We start from the raw sequence: 18,398 nt of genomic DNA, 5'->3' as shown, positions 1-18,398 counted from the left end.
GTGAGAAACTCCGAATCTGGTTCGAGTGTGCCGCTGTGTCCAGCCCGCCCAGCAACCAAACGGCCTTGCAAGCGGGCTGCTGTCGACCTGGCTGCTGTGGACTTGTCAGCTTTCGATTTGGCTGCCCATTTGCCTGCCTGCCTGCTTGCTTGCCTGCCGAGCCGATCTGCGCAGAGCCACTCACACCTGTCGACATGCCGCAGAATCAGCCCATCAAGATCCCAGTTCTGGAGAGTGAGTCGTCCGACGCCCTCGCCCTGCCATGCTGCAGATTCTGGAACACTGCCCAAGCCGCGGATCTCCACAAGATGTCTCTGCAGACGCATCGCCTCTCATCGAGGTCCCCCGAGCAGCGTTGGAGCGGCGCGGCGCCCTGGAAGCAATCGTTTGAATCGCATCTGTGGCGCTCTAATTCAGCTGCCGGGGGGGGACCAATCCCTCCTCTGTCGGCCGATATCGGTGGCCGTCACAGCTCGAGTCTACGCCTTGTCGACTGATGATCGTTCACAGCGCACCCGACGGCATCATGAGCTCGCTTGCTGACTCGCATCGCCCGTCCAGTCGCCTTGTTTGCGCTCTCGCAGGTTGCCCTGTACTATGGTGTCAAGTGGGCCCTCGGGGCCCTTGACCCCTTCAAGCAGAAGAAAGATGCAGCCAAGGCCAAGCGCGAAAAAGTGTTTGGCCGACTTGGGGTAGGAACTGCAGATCTCAGCATTTGCAACAACAGACGGGTTGTCCGGCAACTGCTGCGGGGCCGCAACTCATGTGCACCATCGACAGATCAAGAACATGGAGCTTACAGAACACGAGGAAATCATCGGATCCGAGGTCGTTCATCCCGACGACATCTCGGTTACGTTCAAGGGTAGGCAGACGCTCCGATATCGCGCTGGATCCGCATCGGGAGAGTCGTGGCTCGGCCCAGAGCAGCGCTGTCGTTGTGATGGCTCGAGCAACTGAGGCGTCTGATCTGATGCACAACGCAAGCACACTCATATTCGTGAGCTTGTTGTCTTCATCTCCCAATCCCTTTGGATGCTAGATATCGGAGGGCTTGACTTGATCATCGACTCGCTCAGAGAAACCGTCATCTATCCGCTGTGCTATCCACAGCTCTTCAGCTCCAACAGCAGCCTGCTTGGTGCTCCGAAAGGCGTGCTTCTCTACGGCCCGCCTGGCTGTGGCAAGACCATGCTGGCCAAAGCCCTCGCCAAAGAATCAGGCGCAACCTTCATCAACCTGCATGTATCAACATTGACCGAAAAATGGGTGCGTGCTTCGGCTTTGGCTGTGCTGCTCCCAGCTGGACCTTGGCTGCGATGCTGGAGGCCGCAGCAAGCTCTTTGATACCAAGCCTGTCCTGAATTTATCGGACCTGTTCTCCTCCACACTCAGTTTGGCGAGTCCCAAAAGCTTGTCCATGCGCTGTTCTCGCTGGCCAAGAAGCTCGAGCCAACCATCATCTTTATCGACGAGATCGACTCGTTCCTGCGTGAGCGCACGAGCAGCGACCACGAAGCCACCTCGATGATGAAGGCCGAGTTCATGAGGTACGTTCCAACGCCTCTCGGAAGCGGCACAGAACTGATCTGCCCTCGGTGCTCTACTCTACCGTGACCTGATCGCTACTGCCGCTCGCTTCCAGTTTGTGGGATGGCCTCGCCAGCGGACAAAATTCGCGCGTGCTCGTCCTTGGAGCAACCAACCGTCCGAACGACATCGACAAGGCTATCTTGCGACGCATGCCCAAACGGTTCTCGATCCGGCTACCTGATGACGTTCAGCGACTCCGCGTGCTAACTCTGGTGAGTAATGCCAGCCTGGATGCCGAATGATCCGCGGTGCCGTAGCATCTGGGTCCGCCTTTGGGGCTCGCCAAATGCCCAACATCAACTTCAGCAGCGGCAGTCCGGCGGTACAATGCTGTCTGGATGAATGTGGACGTTGGTTCAATAGCTGATGCAGGTATTCGGGGCTGTACCATTGCTCACAAATCACTGTTCCGATTTTTGCCGCACCGATCCTTCAGCTCCTCAAGAATGCCGATGTTGCTGCCGACTTTGACGTCCAAGCCCTCGTGCCGCTGACCGCCGGCTTTTCTTGCAGCGATCTGAAAGAGCTCTGCCGCAATGCCGCGATGGTTCCGATCCGCGAGGTCCTGCGGGATCTCCCTGGTCCCATCCAGGGTGTCGATGCCAAGGTAGCGGAATACCGTGCCGCCTTGACTCTTCTTGCAGCTTTTGCTGGCGCGGTTGCTGCCTCTGGATCATGGCCTAATGCTGGTTTCTATTACCCTATCTACGCGGCACTCCATCCGAAAGAGCCTCCATGTTCGGCCCCTGAGCAACGCCGACTTTTTCCTGAGCGACGAGTATTCCACGCAGCCCAAGCCGTCATCGAGCAACACTGGGAGCCTCACCGACATCCCCGATCTCGATTAGAGTGCTCGGATAATGAACCGGGGCTGTCTTTGTCTATGGCTACCAGCGATTCTCTCTGGATCTTGAATACATACATGTTCATCCGCCACCTTCACAAAAGCTATCCAAGACATCCATGATTACTGCAGCGCTGCTCTGCGATGCCGCTTTCGTGTCCAGTGTGTCTATGAATATCCCATTCGGCGGTCATCATGTCCAGCGTCTGTGGCAATCCAGAATGCCAGCAAGTCCACCGCTGGCGCCAAATGGCCCGCTCGGACATCCCTCTCGCCATTCCTGCGTTGCTCCGGCTATCAAGCACCCTTGCTCTTTCAGCCGCCCTCTCTTTCGACCGCTGTACTCGCACCACTTGGCGCTGGAATGACCTCGCTGCAAGAGGCCGAGGCCCTCTTGGCTAGGGCCAAATCCAACCAGGAGGCATCATGGGCGTCGCTTCGTCCGGGACTCTTTGCTCAACAATCCGCACCTGCCCTTCGGTCGCAGGCCACCGTCCAGCCAGCCAACCCCCTGCTTGATGCCTCGATCAAGAGTTTCAGGGAAGGTCTTCGCCAGCAACTTGGCCTGCTCTCCAGCTACAACTATTCGTTTTCAAACAGCAGCGACAATGGCAGCCCTGGGCCGCCTCGTAGCACGGCAGACTCCAGCACCAGAGCCGCTGTGGCTCCGGAGCACTGGCTGCAGTCGCTGGGCGAAGGTGAAGGCGAAGGTGATATGGTTCCCGTCCGAGGCTATTCTCCTCAAACGACCGATTGCACTTCTTTGGAAGCCACCAAGACTCGCAGTCCAGGCGCTGTTGATCCGAATGCCGCCCGGGTTGAGATCGATCTCCAGTCCCCCGTACCCTTGCAAACACCTGTGCCGATGCCACCGCCGACTCCTCTTCCACTCCTCCGGCACCGATCCAAGCTTGCCTCTCTGGCCACCGATCCCGTCAGACCCCTAGATCCAGAAGCGACACAACAATCAGCACGAGGGAGCGTACCCGTTGCTGCATCAGAGCCAGGGTCGAGCTCAAGACGCATCCGCTTCGAACTTGCCAGCCATGAATCCAAGCCCAATCTATCGGTAATGACCTGGGTTGCTGGCGCAATGGCCGAGAGTAAGGCAGCTCGAGCCTGCTGGACAGCAGACTCACAGAGCATTGATTCCATCCCAGCAGGAGCATGTCGCCCCATCGATCCGCATCCCAGGAACCCGGCCCAGCGTCCCGAGCGACAGTCATGTCGTGAAGCCCGAGTATGATCTTCGTCCATCTGAACTTGCTCGGGATCAAAGGTAAGGTATAGGTTGCCTGCAGCAGTCTGATGCCTATCACGATGAATGCTGAGGCCAATTCCTGTTGCTTCTCCAACAGACGCAATCGGGACTCGGTAAGCAATTGCATTCACTCTTGATCCAAGGATGGGCTCTCACCGCTGGTATTCCGGCTTTGGTAATCACGACGCACTAAATTTTTGGTTCTTTTGCCAGCAGTCGCAAAACGAGAGCCCCGGCGGTCCGCTATATTCGTCAGGCCTGCCTCGCAGCGTCGACCATCATCAACCTACGCAATCACAGTCACAATCACAATCGCAACCACAGCAGTACGATATCGCTCCGGTAGGGTCTCCAAATCGAATTTAACGATGCCTTGGCCGAATGCAATCATTTCATGATTGTCCATATGCCACATCTCCGGTTGATCCGCCGCACCGACCACATTTGCCTTATTGATCACGTCTGTCCAATCCGACCACATGTGCCTAATTTGCTGGATCTGCTGCGATGATGCACTCAGGCTTATATCGCCTGGGAGGGTCTTCAGGAGCGCATGCAGACTCTGCATAGCCGGATCCTACAGGCCCAGTCTGAGAATGTCGTCCGTCACGAGGAGCATCTCCGAGTTCGAATCAACCAACAGCTGCATTACATGCGCGAACTTGCACAGGAGCAGACGGATTGGCAAATCTCAATGATAAAAATGCTTCAAAACGAGCAAGAGGAGATCAGCAGGAGGAAAATCCAGCTCAACGACCACATAGAGCCAGCGCAGCAACGATCGAGCGATACCCGCAACACTCCCATGGGGCAGCAGGGGCTGGCCGACGAGAGCATGTTCGATGGCAGGATGGCTGCGGTTGCTGAAAGTTCGAGTAGTCCGCCTGCAGCCACAGTGCCTCCGACATCACACTACAGAGGCATCGATATCCGTGGAAACCCTCAGCCTCCTTCTGTGAGCTCGACGCCGATGTCAGCAACGAAGCACACGGCGGCAGGGGAGCCGCTGTCTGAACGGTATTCTTCTGCCGACCGACCATCAGAGGCCGATGCCGTTGGTCCCTCTCGCCATCCACGAGTCACAGGCAGAAATGGCACTCAGCCCCGCGAACCGCTCCAGGAAACGAGGACACAAGAGTTGCGGCGGGCGCGAACTGACCCAGAGCTCAGCGAGCTGAAGCACGCCCTGGAGTGGTCGCCGCTGGATGATCTCCTGAAGCGCCGAGACTCGGGTGCTGGCGAAGCAGCAGACAATCAAGCTGAAATCATTGACTACCATGCGATACGCAAGACAATATGGAGGATCACCAAGCAGCGGGATGAAACGTTCAAACGAGAGAGGCGACGTGGTAAGCAAGATTGGGCTGCTCATGGGATCGTTGGCGGCTGGGCTGCGCTGGCTCATGGTGATGCTTGAGAAGGCTAATCGAGAGGGCTGGTGCGTGTGAACGGCATCTCTATGTGGGCGTGTGAGTGACTCACCACTGAAACGGGCCGGCGACCCCTGGGCGATCCTCCGACAGAGTCCCCCTTCCAGATTGATCATCTGAGGCTCCATCTGGACGACTCGGTCTCGTTCAGCGGAAGTGAGGATGTGCTACTCGATATTCTTGATGTTGAGCGCATCCGAGACCAAGTTGACCGGCAAATCGAGTGGCTGAGCTTTGAAACGGTTTGTGCTGCTGCGACCTGCTGTTCAAAAGTTGCACCCTCCAGTGGCAAGACCGCTCCCAACTTGACGCCGATCCATTTTGCCTCGACAGATCCGTGAAGTGCGTGAACAAGCTGGGGACATTCTAAACTTCCATCCACCCGATTCAGAGGCAGTTGCTCACGTTAGTCGCCTGAAGCGCCCATCAAGCCCGCAGTCTCGGCGCGCATCCGAAGCTGCCCCCGCAGCCAAAGGCCCATCCAAGACATCCAAAAAGGCTAAGCAAAAGCAACCAAGCGCCGAACACAGTGTCCAACCCAACGGAGCGCTACAAAGCATTCGTCGACCCTCTCCGCCAATGCTTCCCAGGGCTCCAAAGCGTCCGTCGGTCATGAGCGCGCGGGGCAAAGGGGGCTTGGCTGAGCCAGCTGTCCAGAAGCGAATTGCGAACACAAGAAATCCTGTGCGAACAGACAAGACACAATCACGACGCACTACGAATGCCTCGTTTGCGAGTCCGGTGCACATTGCAGCCCCGATCCGTGAGCCCAAACCCAAAGTCAAACGGCTCGACACAGAGAAGACTTCCAGAATGCCGCAATCCCAAAGTCCCGCCCGAGCCGTCCTCTTGCGAACCTCTGCGGTTCGACCGCGTTTCTTGACAGAGATGCTATCAAGGGATCTGCACGGAATCTCCGCTCCTGAAAATACGCCACTTGTAAAGAGCAGCCACGACGCCGCACTTCAAGTCAGTCCCATACGGACTGTGTTTGATATCCAGCAGCAGACAACGCCGCCTCCGGAGAGGCACGAAGTGGCACCGGTACCACCGCTAGCCCAACCTCGCCCTGTCTTTGACGAGGCCGTTCAGACGAGCCCCTTGACAACAACAACAGCCATACAAGTAGTCTCGTCCCCTGAGTCGCTTCAACAACCACCACAGGGATTGACTTTAGAGAAGGTTCGCGTTAGCCTGCTGGTTCGAGAGTCCTGTCGGGCACGTGTGTCGATGATGGAGGCCTCTACCTGTATTACTATGCTCTATGATCCAGCTTTCTCACAGCACTCGCTCTCTCGTAGGCCCAGGAGATTGAAGATCTCCGATTCCAGATTGCGAGCATGAAGGAGCGGCAAAGCGACACTCTACGGCGCCAGGAGGAGCTTGCCCAGCAGCAAAGAGCCGAGTTGGATGACGTGAAGGACAAGAATCAACAAGCCATCAACCGTCTGGTAGCCGAGATTGCGCAACAAAAATCCAGTGTCGCTGCAATGTCACAGCCCCCGCAACCACCGCCACCACCGGCACCACCGGCACCGACTATGGAGGAGGCTCGACCACCGGCCATCGCCAGGGTCGAGGCTGCTGTTCAGGCCGATGACACTACTATTCAACGCGCAACTGCTGCGGCGCGACCAGCTGTGGCCGTCACTGCGCCCACCGAACAGAGACAAGTAGCCACACAGTACATCGAGCCATTCAAGGATGCTGAGATCCAGTACAGCACGGTCGACGAGACGGTAAGTTGTCCAGCGGGGCAGTGCAGGCCAATCGGGCTGGGATGAGGATCGGTAGCTGACTGCGGTGGTGGCAAGTGCGGTGTCGATTTGAGATTCACCTTAGATCTTGAGTCTCAGCTTGGTGATTTGTCACTGAGCAATATCAGTCACGGCTGTAAGGATATCGCCAACAGTACCCCCATGGACTCGCATGCTCATTGCATCCATGGATACCACCTATCCGTCTTATTGTATGTAGTCTATCTCGCAGCTCTCGGTCGTTGAAGTTGTCCGTCCTCCGCCAAAGCGATTAGGTGCCCCGTCGCAGCTAATCGATCACAGAGAAAATCTGGAAGTGTTTAGAACCCGACAACGACCCACGACGACCGAAGAGTCGCTCCATCGACTGCGCGGCCTCGCCGAAGAAAGAATCATCAGCTACGTCCAGACAGAGGTGCTCCGGAAGCTCTTTGTCTCGCGACAGGAGGAATTGGTTCGCAAGGCACAGCCGGGCGTCGGATCCTCATCCCTAGCCCTTTCCGATATTGAAGAATATGCCGATGCTTTATTGATGGAGGTTGTTTTGGACGAAGGCAGGCAGGTCTGTCGCGATGCCGTAGTAGACGCACGGGTGGAAGGCGAGCGAATCGGCCGAGAAGAAAATATCCGTTTGGTTCACGAAGCAGCCGCGGCGGCCGTCGAAAGGATATCCCAACTTGCTCAGCCAAAGGCCGAAACAGACCCCGCGGTGCTCCAGTTGCACGAGCTGCTTTTGAGCTTGCAAGCGGAGATCCAGAAGATCGATGAGCGCAGACAAGCTTCGCTTGCCGGCGAAAGCAGCGATCGAGTCGCAGAGTCGCCTATGGAGCCACAGAGGATTCAAACCGAGCTCCAGTCTCTGGAGGCAGAAAGAAAGGCTCTCGAAGATGAACGCCGACGACTTGAGGCGATGCGCCGTGAAATGAAGGAGCGCGAAGACCAGAAGGCACAGCTCGAGGGACTTGTCAAAATGCACATGCTCAAGGAAGCGGCATACAAGGCTGAGTGGCAGAGCAGAGCAGGCGAGGTCCCGCCCGAGCAGCGCCGCGGTGATCTGCTCCAGGATGCTACGATGGAACGCGAGCGCGCAAGGAAGCTGGAAGAGCTCCAGCATGCCCAGAGAGCAATCGAAGAGCGAGCCATCGAAAACGAGCACCAGCTTCAGGCGCAGCGCGAACAATTCGAATCGGTTTGTGCGGAAATGGAGCAAGCCCATCAGCGACTCCAGGTGGAGATGGAGCGCGAACAGGCGATCTTGCTGGAGCGAATACAGCAACTGGCCACCCGATCAGCAGCCGCACCGACAACAGCAGCCACGCAGAAAACCGCAGCCGCGACAACGGTGTCAAGTCTGACACCAACGGAAATTGTGGACTCTGTGGATCCGAAACATGAATCCGACTCGAGACAGCTCGAGGCCAATGGGTTCGGAGACGGAGACGGAGACGGAGTCAGAATGCTGGCATCCACCCATGTGCCGCACAACGTTGTTGCTGATGACAAGCAGGTGAGGTTTGCGGCAACTCCGGCAGTTCTGGAACACAGCCAAGCAAAGAGGAGCCCATGTCCTTGCTTGGCCGGGGTTGGCTCCATTCAGGTAACGCTAACATCGGCTGGCTGCGAATGTTCGATGCTTAGGACCAAGACATGGGCAATATGCTGCCGTCGGAAGCTCCAGTACCAGCGTCCGCGGATACCTCGTCGCTGGTGATGACGACATTCTCGATGCCACTGTCGGAGGGCGAGGTCCTCTCGGCTTGGTATTCCGAAGGAGAAGTGGCGGCATACCCTCTGCGTTCACAGGACACGCACGATCGAGCTACAGCCGAAACCAACCATGGGCGGTCGCTCTTGTGTGTCGCCACTGCCGCTCAAGACTCCGATGAACGTGCCGCGGCCGTTTTCCATTCGACAAGCCATCCAACGATTGAAACGGGGGAGATGGTGGAGCTGCAGAGCAGCATCGTGGTCACGGACGACAGCATCGACATCAACTGTCCCCCCGTTGGCACCCACAGCAGCGGCGAAGCCAGCTCTAAAAGCAAAACGGGTACATCGACAAGTGAGGCGATAACCTCGGGCACCGAGATGGCAAGCCTCGGAGAGCTGGAGCTTTCGGCAAACCCGCTCGACTCTGTGCCCGATGAGCATCGCTCGCCATCATCCAGCTCGCGTGGTGCGGCCGATCGGAGCCGGCCCATTGAGCGCATTCATCAAGAGTCCAGTGCCAAGGAGATCCTCCGGTCATTTGTCGAGGAGGCAGAGTCCAGCTGGTCGGAGACGTCCGTGAGCGACATCTCGGTGGATCGCTCTGGCCTGCTGGAGCCGGGCAGGAGAGCGAGGCAGTCCCTTATCCCAGTACCGTCGCGATCGCCCCAAACGAGGAGCTGAAGCGACAGGCAGAACTGTTTGTTTAGGAGTACCGTGTTAAGAAATGTGACTTTGAAACTACACCATTTGCACAAACTTAGGGTCCGAGAGGCGGATGGCAAGGCAGGCAAGAAAACTTCGTTGGTGATGGATGGGTGGCGACGTGCTGTCAAATCAAGCGCCTATGGCCGCTCGGGAGCGAGGATGTTCGGCGCTGGGCAATGGACACTGGGCGCCAGGCGGAGATTGGTGAGGTGACCGAGACCAGTAGCGGTCAAGATAGCCGGAAACAGGGCTGTCTCAGGTCCCCAGGATCGTGGCTGAGAATGCCTCAGAGCATTTCCCATCGGTTGGTGTCGTAAGTGGCCTCGATTCTGCGCGCAATCATGGCTGGGACTTGATGGGTCAGCCACAACTTGCGGATCTCGTCGTAGCGTCTCTGGTTCAGATACTGAGGACGGCCAATCCTGAAGAAAGCCGTTTGCAGCGCAGATGCATTTTAGGATTTCGGTCGATGAGCGCCCCTGGAGCCAGTGCACATATCATCGGGAATACACCTACGTCATGTTCATATCAGCTTCGCCATGGCTGTTCAGATACGGCGAGGGGAGCAGGGCGCCTTTTGTGCCATTATGCAAGAGCAAGATGGCACACTTCTTGATACTGAAATAGATCCCGATCTGGCCACTGCAACTGTGGGTGTTTGTTTTGGAAAGACCCATATCGAAGGGTGGACGGGATAGGTCGCAGAGTCGCATTCAAGAATGGGACGGGGTTAGTGTGTCGCACCATTATGGCAGTGCCACAGCGATAAGAGGTCGGTTCGAGGGAGGCGACAGTCCGATATGCAAAGACGATGCGGAAACCCAAATGCACTTACACTTCCATATGGCGGTTGCATTCGCCCTTGCCGTTTTTGTGGCAGCAGTATGTCTGGCTGCACACAACCGATCCACAGAGGAGGCAGAGGGCCGGATCGCTTGGGATGGTCTTGCAGTTGGGGCATATGACTGTGTAGGATTCAGAAAGAAGCTCGAACACCGAGTTGGGCAGCGGATACAGCTCGAAGACACATGGGTTGTTGAGCACAATCAGGCTCTCGGCCGACGAGGCTGTGAGAGATCGTCGTGAGCTGGTTTCGGTGGCTTCCATGACTGACGAGGATGCGCTGGTGGAGGGTCTAGCATATGCACCGGCGCGGTGGCTGGTCGGAGGTGTTCCGAGCTGTGGGGGAGTTTCGAGTCCACCGGCGAGTGCGGCTCCCTTGGCCTTTTGCTCACGATAGTGAGTCAGATGGAGACACCAACCCTTGATCAGCTTGGAGAGGAAACTATCTTCGTCGGTGAAGTGGGGCGAAAGGACCTGCTCCACCGATGGCAGACGCAGATACTTGAGCAGGCGCTCATACTCGCACAGACCTGGGGAGTTGTCGTGGTAGGTGCTTGATGGACTGAGGCCGAATCGCGCCGCGAGCAGAATGGTGGATTTGCGCAGGAATGGCAAGCCAAAGGACTTGCAGAAGCGGATCAGCAGCGCGCCGTCCAGAGTGGCGCGGACCTTGGCAACGGCTTCGGAGGAGACGGCCATGGTCGTCATGATCCAGTCGATAAATTGGGCAGCGCCATCGCCGTCGGCACTCGCCCCCGGTTGGACCGAGGGATCTTGCAGGTCCGATACGACTCGCGCAATTTTCTCGTCTCGAATCCACGGCTCGTCGCGCAGACCCACGCTCTCAATCACCGCAATCGCACACTTGGTTACTTCCATGATCCAGAAGGTTCGTACCCAGTTGAAGACATCCTCTTCAGTTCCAAGCTCCGCAAGTGGAACAGCCGCCATTGAGATCTCGACGAGAGTCGAAAAGGAATCTTCCATGAGGACGGGAAGCAGCTGGTGGCCATTGGCATCGCTTGGGGCATCCGAGGACACAGCGATCCCATAGAACAGGGACCGGACGAGATCGCGGCCCATTTGCTTCAGGCGACTGACGTTTCGGACCTTGGTGAGAGCATCTGTATATGCCAATATGGACGTCGACAGCACGGACAGTAAGGCCGTCTGGTTGGCTGTCAGGGTCTGCAAGACCCCAACGCCTTCCCCTTCGGGCACCGTCGTGGAGGCAGTTGCACTGCCCGGCGAAGATGCAGCCTTTCGAGGGGCGCCCCGACTTCCGATTTCGAGGGCCGCAATCGAGTAAGAGAAAAGCTCCCAAAGCAGATCGAGCTCATTGAGCTCCATGCTATCGCCGTTGTAGCCGGGGTCAACCCCGAGATACACAGATTTGACGGGATTGGTCAGCCACATCTCAAATATCCTGCAGCTTTCCGAGGCCGTGGTTGGTGCGCGGTGGACGACGATGCTGTGGGTGTCTTCTCTGTCGTCGTCGTCGTCGTCGTCGCCCTCGTCGTCTTCATCTTCATCCAGGCGGTAGCTGATGGTTATGCCGGTTTCTCCGACCGGGATCGTATCTTCGAGCAGATCGAGATCCTCAGTTCCATCTTCATCCGTATCCCGCGCGGCACGCCCTCCTATTCGATTCAAGGAACCGAAAAATCGCTCGATGACGGCATCGGCATCGGCACCGTTGCCGCGCTGGAACTCGCCGCGCGGATCCACGAGTTCCATGATCGTGTCGATCCCCAGCCGGACTGGAACGTCTGTACTGGGCCCGCTTTCAGCTTCCGGCTGTAGGAGCTCCGCAGATGTCTCATCGACTTCCATAGGATCCGCTGTCTGTGGCGTAACCTGTGCGACTTCATCCAGGGTGTCTACCGCGGCCACAAAGGGGCTCAGACGGGAATCCCACCACAGCCTCATTTCGGCATCGAGGGATCCAGGTGCCGTATGACCAGGCGTGCTTGCCTCGCGCTCGAGGATATGCTCCTTGCGGTCGGCCCAGATCACGGGCAGGAAGCAGTTGCCGAGACTCTGGCAGAGCGGACAGAGGAACTCTTTGTGGGCAAGATTCTCGGGTAGGTTGCGGGCGCTCAGGATCTCGTCGGCGTATCGCTGGGAGATCGAGTGTTGGTAGGCCATAAAGCATGTGGAATGCATCAAATGTCCGCACGTGGTCGAGTGCATGCCGAACGTCGATCGCGGAGGGGCAACATTTTTGATCGCCGGTCGTCTGTCGGCGTGCATAGGCCGCTTTCCCTGTCGCTTGACATCGGCGGCACCAACACCGGCGGACGAGGGGCGCTGGGGGGCGCCATCGGGCTCGATGTGTCTGCGCTGCGGGGTATCGAGCGACGCTGGCATGTCCAGAGCCTGCGTTATTGTGCTAGTTTGATGGAAGTCGACATGGCGCAGGATCCGGCTTGGCTGGATGAATCCGAGCAGGCCATAGAGCGGGCCGCCGGGTTTGGTCTTCTCCTGACAGACGATGCAGTTGCCCGTGGGGAACTTGTACTCACGGGTGTGGTAGTGGTCGCCCTCGAGCATCGCGACCCGGTCGATCCGGGGCTCGGCATCAGCAGACATGGCGTCGTCTCCGTTCCCATCGTCGCTGCCATCGTCGTCGCCGTCGTCATAGTCAGCACGATTCATTTCGACAAAGCTCTGCTGCTGTTTCGCCATTTGTTCCAACAAGGCGGCTTGTCGCGCCTTAGCGGCAAGTCGTTTCTTTTCAGCTTCGCTCAGCGGCACCTCGGACCCGCCTGCAGTGCTGGCGTTGGCGGAAGAGAGATTCTGCTCACTCTGTCCTGATGCGGCACCAGGATGGCCTCCCAGGCCGACGCCCGGGTCAGCACCGGCAGAGGCGGCCAATCGTAGCCTTGATGCCTCGAGTTCTTTCTGAGCCAGCTCCTCCAGCCACTTGTCGACAAGCGCTCGACCAGAGATATTGCCTTCCATTGCGGCCACAGAGGATACGATAAACTTGATGCGGGAGAGCTGATCTTCGAGGGCGCCATCCTCGATCAAGAACAGCAAGAGGCCGAGTAGTGAATCGCCGTTGAGCAAGCCGGTGCTGCGATCCGAGTCTTGAGAGCTTTCACCAGAGGCATGTTTGGAGAACCCACGAGGGCCGGATTCAGTCTCCATCATCACAGCAATCAGTGCCATATGGATCAGCTCGTTGACGATCGTGTCGCTGGGCTTGATGCTCTGATTTCGGCGAGACTCGATCGTGTACTTGAGCAGCATGACCCGGAGCATCTCGACGAATATGGGATCATGCACAAAGTCACCCAAGCGGGCCAGTCCTGACGAGGGATCAAGTTTGCGCAGCACAGGCAACGACAGTTCGTCGACGCAGTAGGTGAGGCGGCCCGAGCCTCCATAGACCTGTGCGCTGCCGGACGTGGCACCGACTCGGTCCATTTGGCTTTTGTGAACATGCTTCAGAACCTCGGCGATCGAATCGCGCTGGTTGCGCGTGTAATGCCAATAATAGGGATCAACTTGCTGGTAGTGTTCCTCCTTGAGCGTGTACTTGCCCTTGTCCTCGACGGACATTGGGTAGGTGAAACGTGCCAGCGAGGACAGAATATCGTCGAATCGGACGCTCGGGATCGTTTCGTGAATGCTCAAAAAACGATCAGGGGTCTTTTTGGTGATCTTGGAATATGGGAGTCCGTTTGGATTGGTGGCGAGCAGGTGGATAAGCTCGCGTTCGGCTTGCGACCGGAGATCGAGGTTGCTGGCAAGCGACCGCTCCGATACCAGCGTAATGAAGAAGAAGACGAGCTCCTCGGCAATCAATCGGATCAAGCTTTCCTGCGGCTCGTTGAAGACGGATTCGGGTATAGTTGCGGTCTGCAGATCCCGCAGATCAGGATAGGTGCCGTACTGGTTGAGCCATCGCAGGATTCGGAACCGGTCCAGGATGTTGAGCACAAACACTGACGGCTCCAAAAGCAGGGACCCGATCTGGATCAGGAACAGATCCATGTCGTAGCACTCGCGCAGCAAATCGCTGCCGTAGTGGATGGCCTGCGGGAACATGGAGTTTGCACCGTTGCGGACCCACATGTTGGCCCGAATCTGGGTGATGAAGACGGTCGATCGAATCGAGTAATCCACCAACAGCAGCAGTCGCTTCTGATCCGCCAAGGTGTGCAGGAGCGATTGGGGATTTGTCTTTGGATAGATTTCTTGGAGGCCGGGCGACTGGGAAGATGGGGGGTGGTTGCCGGACTGGGGGACCAAATGCTCGGGATTGAGCTGGATCGCGGCGATCTGGAAGACACGTTTCCAGATCTCGGTCCTGGAGCAGGGCATCCATGACGCCTCCTCTTCGGAAGAGATTTGCTGGAGACACGGGCCGAGATGCTTGAACAAGAACGACAAGAACCAGTGGAGAGGATGGTGCAGCGAGACCGGAAACTGCTCGACTAGAAAGTAAGGCACATGTGCGCTGATAGGTAGGCCCTTCAAGCTAACGTGATGGAAGCCGTGGGTGATGCGCTCGTCTCTGAGGGCAGAGGCTTGCTGCTCCAAAAAGACTTGGTGATCAAATAGCGTCCACGACGCCACGCGGCCAATCGTCCGTATGATGGCGTCGAGCAAGCATCGGAAATTGTCGCGCATGCTCTGCGTGGGGATCGGTTCGAAGCACTGGGCGGCGAGCTTCGTTTGGATGTGTGACTGAGCACTCATGTTGAACGCTGTGATCCAGGCGCTGCTTTCATAGAGCACATGGCGGAGCGTCTGACGGCTCTGCGGGTTGAGTCCCTGCCAAACGGTGTACAGATCGAGACTGCACTCAAGATCGCTGCTCTGGCGTCGGAAGATTTCCTTCGCACCAGCCGATGAAATCAAGTATTTGATGTCGTGATAAATATGCCACATACGACGATTGTCCGACAGCTCCTTCTCGCACGGCAAGCGGGGATAGTACGGCAGATAGGTTTGGCTGCAAGCATTGACAAAGTCAATGAACTGACCGTCCTGCGGAGATCCTACTATTTCGTTCAGGCAGCAGGCTTTGAGGATGCTTATCAAGGTTTTGTAGAACTTGGTGTTGGCCAGCAGGTGCTGTGAGAGCGTTGGGACGGTGAAGAGCTGGACCGAGAGGTTCATGATGGATATGTCGAACTCGCGATCGTTCAGAAGGTACAGAGACGCTAGCCTAAGATAGTTGCGCGCAAACAAAACACCTAGGGCAAAGAAAAAACAGGGATTGGTTACAGCCCCGCGAATGAACGACATGCCATGCGAATGAGCGACATGCCATGCGAATGAACGACATGCCATGCGAGAGCTGCAGCGAGCTGCTTGCCACTCCAGGCGCAGCAATAATCCAACAGCAACCCATTGTTGATCCAATCCAGCCAAGCAGCGATGACAGCCGACTGGAAATCAAACGGCTGCGGTTATCGATGGTGACGTACCGAATTGGCGCTTGGTGTCCTCGCCCGACACGACAAACGTGGAAATGTACAGCTCGCGAAGGACAAGCCGCACCTTTTTCCACAGCAGGCTGTCCAGCTGGAAAAAGTGGTCGATGCGCTGGCTCGTGATCGGCATGAGGATGAGTGCATCGGAGGCTTCCACAGACGAGTCGTCTGCTGGGCTGGCTTGGCGAACGACATTGCCGATGTCGGCTGGAAGATCGTGCACCCTGCCTTTGAATGGCGAAAGATTGCGCATGGGCTTCTTCAAGAGTTCTTCACAAAAGACCTGGATGAATACAGCCTTGATGGACTCGTACTGAACCTGGCCAATCCTCTGTGGAGCGCTTGGAAGCCGCTGTAGCATCAGTTTGAGCCACATCAAGATGATGGCGGAGATTTCTTCGCGGACGGTCTTGCAGACGCTCCTGATGGTGACGCCGAGTTTGATCCGAGCCATTAGGGTTCCGGCAGTGATCAGCGAGGAGATATCGGGTGATGTGCGCACGATATGACGACCCTGTATCCGCAAAGACCAGTTAGTGCGAACAGATAATAATCCACTCCAAAGCGCCAGCTTCACACTCGATTAGCATGCATCCACTGACGTAATGTGCAATCATTAATGGCCAGCCTGTGCCAACGTTATTGGGGCAGTGCAGACCCTCCCGCTACCGACACACAGACAACGATTCAAGGGAGTAAAGGAGCAAGACATTCGACAGAATCAGGGCTAGACATACGTATGCATCGACCGCCTCGGCAATCGCCTGGGCAGCGGCTTCGTCAATGTGAAGCGCAGCCTCGGTAACCTGGATCACATCTTGAAATGAGTGATATTCGTCGTTCCAGAGAATGCACGCATATGTAGGGGCCTCCATAGGATGCGCAGTTTGCAGAGAGCGCTCCACCATCTCGATCTCGTCACGGTGTGCGTTCTTGATGGCTTCAAGGTCCATCTCGGAATGCGTCGTCGAGTCCTTGAAGGAGTCGATGATGTAGTCGATGATGGATGCCAACACTGCGCGCATTGCCCCGACAAGTTCCTGATTGACGAGCGTGGGGTGCAAGGTCGGTCTGTATCGTCAGCACGAAGCCCCATGCAGCACAGTGCTGCTGGTGTGATATACCAATATACTGCGCCAAGTTGCGGGTATGCGGCGCTGAGCTGAAGACCCAAGTGCGCTTACCTTGGGGAGTGGGGTTATCGCGTTTTGTGAATGCGTGTTCGGATCTGCTCCGGCGGGGCCGGCAGAATATTCGGGATTGGGGTAGTGGTAAGGACAGCCAAGATCGATTCGCCATGCTTCCGAGTCCCCGCAGTCACAGCATCCCCCTCCCGAGCTCGAAACGTGAAAGCTAGTGTCGTGGCCGGTGTGATCGGTCGAGTGGAAGCAGACGGAGCACATCACGCAGGTGCCGTCATATGCACAGGTTCTGGATAGAACGTGATAAAGTTGGTGAGATCCGACGAAAAGACCGCTTGCAGGGATTAGATACCGGGCGGTGCATACTCCCTCGGCGAGGTATCATCTGGCTGCTCTGTCGCGTTCCTTTCTCCATAAACCGCAGTATACTCACGCGCAGCGATATATCATGTCGCCAGCTTTGAACATCTTCCCACAAGGTTTGCCTGTGTACTCGACCTCAGCATGGCCCGGATCGACGAGGTTCGACTCCGAAGAGACATCCAGGAAATGATCGGCGTTGTTGCCGTGCCCCGAGAAGAAAAGCGTCCGAGAAAGCTCCGCCACAGAGGGATCAAGCGAGACGATCCTCTCGGTGATGAGCTTCATGATACGGTATTGGAATGGCACGGGCAGCGGGCAGGATACCGATTCAATATTGCTTTGGAGGAAGAGCGGCACATCGTGGTGCAGCAGGGCAAAGATATATGGGTCGAAGGCGGATGCTCCCTCGGCGTTGAGAGCCAAGGGAGGGAGGCGAGTGGCATCGAGGTCCTGGTCCGTCATGGTGACAGCTAGACGTGGAGGGCGAAGGATGGGGGGTTCGATTTGGACTAATTCGTGACCCAGAAGAAGAGAGGGCATATGATGAGCAAGGCGATCGAGACGCAGACGGCCTGGATCGAAGCGGTGGATGCCAGTGGCTTACCAAGTGGTCGTGGCTGCCGAAACAGGAGAGAGCGGATGAGAAAAAACGTGCCGACGGATATGGGGAGCCAGAGAACAGATGGGCTGAAGAGCAACGAGCCGATGGCAAGCGGTTGTCGCTGCAAAGCTTCGGCCGGGAGCCGGAAAGTCCAAATCTCGAAACGATCACAGAGCACAAGTACAAACAGCCCCAGGGCCGTGCCAGCAAGCAGATGGCCGAGAGGGAGGAGACAGATGAAGTCGCGGGGACGCCTGTTTTCGAAGACCCGCTCGGCAGCTCGGGTTGCGGTGAAGATTCGCTCGGACGTTTTGTCGTTGGAGGGGGAGGTCGGGCGGCCAGGGATGCCAGAGAGAGGAAGCTTGGTTCGGGCTGGAGCCGGAGCTGGATGAAAAATGCGTTGGCCCGGTGACGCCGTTCACGTGGCAACGCGGGCGAGGGCGCGAGGTGCGGCGAGAGCGTGGCGAGGCGTGGCGAGAGCGTCCAGACGGAGGACACGGCCAGGATGCCGGGACATGGGTTCCTGGCCATGAGGGCGCATGGGTGTGGCCGGGAAACACATGGACGAGGTCCACCGGCTCGCTCCTCCCCCATCAAGCCATATCGCTCTGCCCGAATGCATCACGTTGCTTTGGCGGGGATATTGTTCGGACAGGCAGGCAGACACTGCCATGCCAATTGCAAAGACCAGCAGTCTCT

At 57.1% G+C, this 18,398-nt stretch overlaps 3 protein-coding genes across 3 annotated transcripts; 2 read left to right on the top strand and 1 right to left on the bottom strand.

The window, feature by feature from the left end:
• The first annotated feature begins 83 nt into the window (after positions 1–83).
• On the top strand, positions 84–2,529 carry BJ171DRAFT_493247 (AAA-domain-containing protein). The gene is made up of 8 exons (XM_053109894.1): positions 84–234; positions 562–692; positions 781–865; positions 1,043–1,269; positions 1,396–1,550; positions 1,646–1,805; positions 2,030–2,200; positions 2,322–2,529. Exons 1-8 carry the CDS (start codon positions 195–197, stop codon positions 2,439–2,441), a joined length of 1,089 nt encoding a protein of 362 aa, XP_052969700.1. The 5' UTR covers positions 84–194; the 3' UTR covers positions 2,442–2,529.
• A 190-nt stretch (positions 2,530–2,719) lies between these two features.
• Positions 2,720–9,357, top strand: BJ171DRAFT_278444 (uncharacterized protein). Its single transcript, XM_053106881.1, has 10 exons — positions 2,720–3,506; positions 3,598–3,716; positions 3,796–3,811; positions 3,912–4,040; positions 4,219–5,047; positions 5,222–5,370; positions 5,462–6,310; positions 6,430–6,867; positions 7,106–8,392; positions 8,524–9,357. Exons 1-10 carry the CDS (start codon positions 2,802–2,804, stop codon positions 9,274–9,276), a joined length of 5,274 nt encoding a protein of 1,757 aa, XP_052969699.1. The 5' UTR covers positions 2,720–2,801; the 3' UTR covers positions 9,277–9,357.
• Positions 9,328–18,046, bottom strand: BJ171DRAFT_456230 (uncharacterized protein). Its single transcript, XM_053108312.1, has 8 exons — positions 17,703–18,046; positions 17,169–17,607; positions 16,778–17,024; positions 16,331–16,633; positions 15,588–16,107; positions 10,136–15,353; positions 9,817–9,948; positions 9,328–9,722 (listed from the first exon to the last, which is right to left on the bottom strand). Exons 2-8 carry the CDS (start codon positions 17,558–17,560, stop codon positions 9,587–9,589), a joined length of 6,948 nt encoding a protein of 2,315 aa, XP_052969698.1. The 5' UTR covers positions 17,561–17,607; positions 17,703–18,046; the 3' UTR covers positions 9,328–9,586.
• Positions 18,047–18,398: the final 352 nt, after the last annotated feature.

This window comes from Polychytrium aggregatum (assembly GCF_025602895.1).
Source record: "Polychytrium aggregatum strain JEL109 chromosome Unknown BJ171scaffold_7, whole genome shotgun sequence".
Lineage (NCBI taxonomy): Eukaryota > Fungi > Chytridiomycota > Chytridiomycetes > Polychytriales > Polychytrium > Polychytrium aggregatum.
Note: the sequence above shows the minus strand (reverse complement) of the source record. Positions and strands in the feature narration are given on the sequence as shown.

What these genes read in the sequence shown, in the direction of transcription:
- BJ171DRAFT_278444 (XM_053106881.1), top strand. Translation starts at nt 2,802, where the DNA reads ATGACCTCGCTGCAAGAGGCCGAGGCCCTCTTGGCTAGGGCCAAATCC. An exon ending in CAAACGAGAGAGGCGACGTG is followed by an intron (nt 5,048 to 5,221) that starts GTAAGCAAGATT and finishes ATCCTCCGACAG; the next exon opens with AGTCCCCCTTCCAGATTGAT. An exon ending in AGGGATTGACTTTAGAGAAG is followed by an intron (nt 6,311 to 6,429) that starts GTTCGCGTTAGC and finishes GCTCTCTCGTAG; the next exon opens with GCCCAGGAGATTGAAGATCT.
- BJ171DRAFT_456230 (XM_053108312.1), bottom strand. Translation starts at nt 17,560, where the DNA reads ATGACGGACCAGGACCTCGATGCCACTCGCCTCCCTCCCTTGGCTCTC. An exon ending in GACATGATATATCGCTGCGC is followed by an intron (nt 17,025 to 17,168) that starts GTGAGTATACTG and finishes CGTTCTATCCAG; the next exon opens with AACCTGTGCATATGACGGCA. An exon ending in GGACACCAAGCGCCAATTCG is followed by an intron (nt 15,354 to 15,587) that starts GTACGTCACCAT and finishes TCTTTGCCCTAG; the next exon opens with GTGTTTTGTTTGCGCGCAAC.
- BJ171DRAFT_493247 (XM_053109894.1), top strand. Translation starts at nt 195, where the DNA reads ATGCCGCAGAATCAGCCCATCAAGATCCCAGTTCTGGAGA. An exon ending in CATCTCGGTTACGTTCAAGG is followed by an intron (nt 866 to 1,042) that starts GTAGGCAGACGC and finishes TTTGGATGCTAG; the next exon opens with ATATCGGAGGGCTTGACTTG. An exon ending in ATGAAGGCCGAGTTCATGAG is followed by an intron (nt 1,551 to 1,645) that starts GTACGTTCCAAC and finishes GCTCGCTTCCAG; the next exon opens with TTTGTGGGATGGCCTCGCCA.